This window comes from Branchiostoma floridae, chromosome 10, assembly GCF_000003815.2.
Source record: "Branchiostoma floridae strain S238N-H82 chromosome 10, Bfl_VNyyK, whole genome shotgun sequence".
NCBI lineage: Eukaryota > Metazoa > Chordata > Leptocardii > Amphioxiformes > Branchiostomatidae > Branchiostoma > Branchiostoma floridae.
The window spans coordinates 11,039,459-11,042,101 of NC_049988.1; the positions used below are offsets into that span (position 1 = coordinate 11,039,459).

The 2,643-nt window shown below is 40.2% G+C and overlaps 2 protein-coding genes across 2 annotated transcripts in view; one reads left to right on the forward strand and one right to left on the reverse strand.

Moving 5' to 3' along the window:
* Positions 1-1,529, forward strand: part of LOC118424547 (probable assembly chaperone of rpl4) — a gene marked incomplete at its 3' end in the record, with an annotated part of 6,144 nt that extends 4,615 nt beyond the window's left edge. The window contains 2 exon segments of the mRNA XM_035833161.1: positions 513-599; positions 1,437-1,529. Of these exon segments, the coding sequence (XP_035689054.1) occupies positions 513-599; positions 1,437-1,529 (180 nt within the window).
* Positions 1-2,643, reverse strand: part of LOC118424537 (trichohyalin-like) — a 565,429-nt gene that overhangs the window by 152,864 nt on the left and 409,922 nt on the right. The gene's annotated exons all lie outside the window — the stretch shown is intronic.

Here is a 2,643-nt window from a genome sequence, read left to right on the forward strand (position 1 = left end):
TTGTAGAGAACCTTAGAAACGTACAATGCAATGTACAGAAACATAGAGCCAATAATAGATGACAATGAATTAAAAGAATGACATATCACAAATTAAATGGCAATACAAGAATTCCTTTGCTGGAAGTAAAAATGCATAGAAAAATGTCATTTTGATTTCGGGCAAGTGAAAAGTTGGGTGGGCAAGTAGTTTTTTTGTGTACTTACCTGATAGGACAAGTGAATTTTAGAAAACTGTTGTGTTGTAATGTGTCCTAGGATCCTCCCCTGCCATATGAACAGAGAGTAGCAACTGCAAAGATACTGATAGAGCTGGAACTCATGGAGTCTGCTGAGAAAGTCCTGGCTGGGCTCCTGCTGGAAGATGACGAAATTGTACAGGTATGCACCAGTTATGAAACATTTGAAGCAGAGACCTTTATCATTTTCTAATCAAAAGGATAATTAGCTAATGTTAGATCATGACATATTGAAAAGTGTTTCAGATTTTGAAATATTGCTTTCCATTCATAGGTGTGGTATCTTCTGGGCTGGCTCCACTATGTACAAGGGGAGGACCACAAGTCCATGGCCAGGGACAACCTACAGCATGCACTGAAGGTGTGTTATCCACTACACAAACCTAGTCCTACACACACCCCTGGAAAATGGACTAGTCTGAATAAGTGCAGGTGTTTTCCAGACAAAAAGCCCCTGTCCCACAGGAAAATGATCATTCATCATCTATGTGACAGGGGCTTAAATACTGGCTGTAAGTTAGCCACTTCAGGACAGGTGCCAAAGATACTGTAAATGCAAAAATCATTGCGCTGGTTTCATGTTTGCAGTTTTTGCCATAGCCACTTCCCCGCAAACTCGAAACCACTACAAAAATTGCAGAAAACACTGATTTAGTTGGCAAACTACAGTCAAACCTGTGTATAGCGGCCACTCAAGGGACCGGACAAATTTGGCCACTATAGACAGGTGGCCTCTGTATAGAGGTGGTAACTTGTAGATAAAATACCCAAGGGACCGACAAAAAGTGGCCACTATGGACAGGTGGCCCCTCTGTAGAGGTGGCCCCTAATACAGGTTTGACTGTACATTGTTTCATTGTTTCAACCTGCACCAACAACTTTATTAACATCAATTAAACATTCTAACAAAAGAACTCCTTTCACTTGCACCTGTGATTTCATAAATCAACGGTGGACGTGGAGGGCATTCTATTTTATCAATGGAAGCCTGTGTGATACAACTAAGAAGCCTGTGTGATACGGAAAATTATCACCCGGTCTGGAACACCAGTAATTTTTTCTGTGCTATTGAAATATCAAAAGTATGGAAACATCTTGTACACAATTGAAGAAGATATTTCTCTAATGACCATAAAAGGAATATGGGCTATCTATTTTCTACAGAGTGAGTCATATAATTGTTCCTTCTCCCTGTTAGATCTACCCAATAGTTGGCTGTGATGATGAGGACATGCTGCAGCACATCAAAGAACTGTTGGAGGACCTCGGTCCAGGGGAGGAGGAGGAGGAGATGGAGGAAGAACAGGAAGAATTCACATTGGATGATGATGATGATGAAGACGAAGACAGAAGTACACAGGATGCTATGGACCATTGATGATATGTCTTAGATGCTTTTTCCAAACAAAAACAAGCAGTTGTCGCAATGCACTCTATAAAACTGGAATGAAGAACACAAAACATGTAAAGATTCTGATATTATATATAAGTATCATAATTTCTACCTTACCTTGTTTGCTTATGATAGAGAAAAGATGGAAATAGACTTTCTCGTCAAATTTGAACCCTTGTTCTCCAACATCTACTCAGTTATCATAGGTACAAGGATGGCATGGTGCACAAACTGTCAAGAAGTGCCACCAACAGTGTCATTTTGTTACAGGTGCACTTTTGTCACTCCCAATTACATCGATTACGATTAACTTGATGATGTAAGTTCACTTCTTATGAGGAATATTGGTTATTAATAAAGAGGGTTGATTTCACATTAGTACGGTATGTTGAACTCCTATATTCTATTCTCCTGCAGTTGTCAGACTGATGGACAAAGATGAAAATCCAGTTGATACTCTCTTGTTTTAGTGAGGAAGTACCAACCGGCCTGCTGTAACAATGTGTAACTGTAAGCTATGAGATGTTCATCAGCTATGAATATTTATTATATTTGCCTTCAAGAAAGAGAAACAGATCTGCCTGTTGGTGACTTCTCCTGCACTGATAATGATCTGTTAAACAAACGGCCGTACCAACTTGGCCGTACCATGAATATGAGTGCATCGGACGTAACTGTGCCACTGGATCATATCCTGCATAAACTGCCGTGCAGCTCACTTGTCAGGGGTTTACAAAGTAAAGTACAAATTGATTCTTGTGCTGTAATACCTGTATAACGTAATTCTGTTCAAGTACACAGACAGACAGACCCGAAAAAAACGAAACGTATTTAGTACTGTTCATTACCAGTGTAAAGAAGTCACGCACAGGTATATCTGTTAGATCTGAACGGTACGCCTGCTCTGTTTTTTTACAAAGGGGGAGGAGGTTAACGACAAAACTCCTATTCGCGGAGTCATGATTTAACCCTTATGCCGTGGTGGTTCAAGAACTTGGCAAAAATCGCGTGC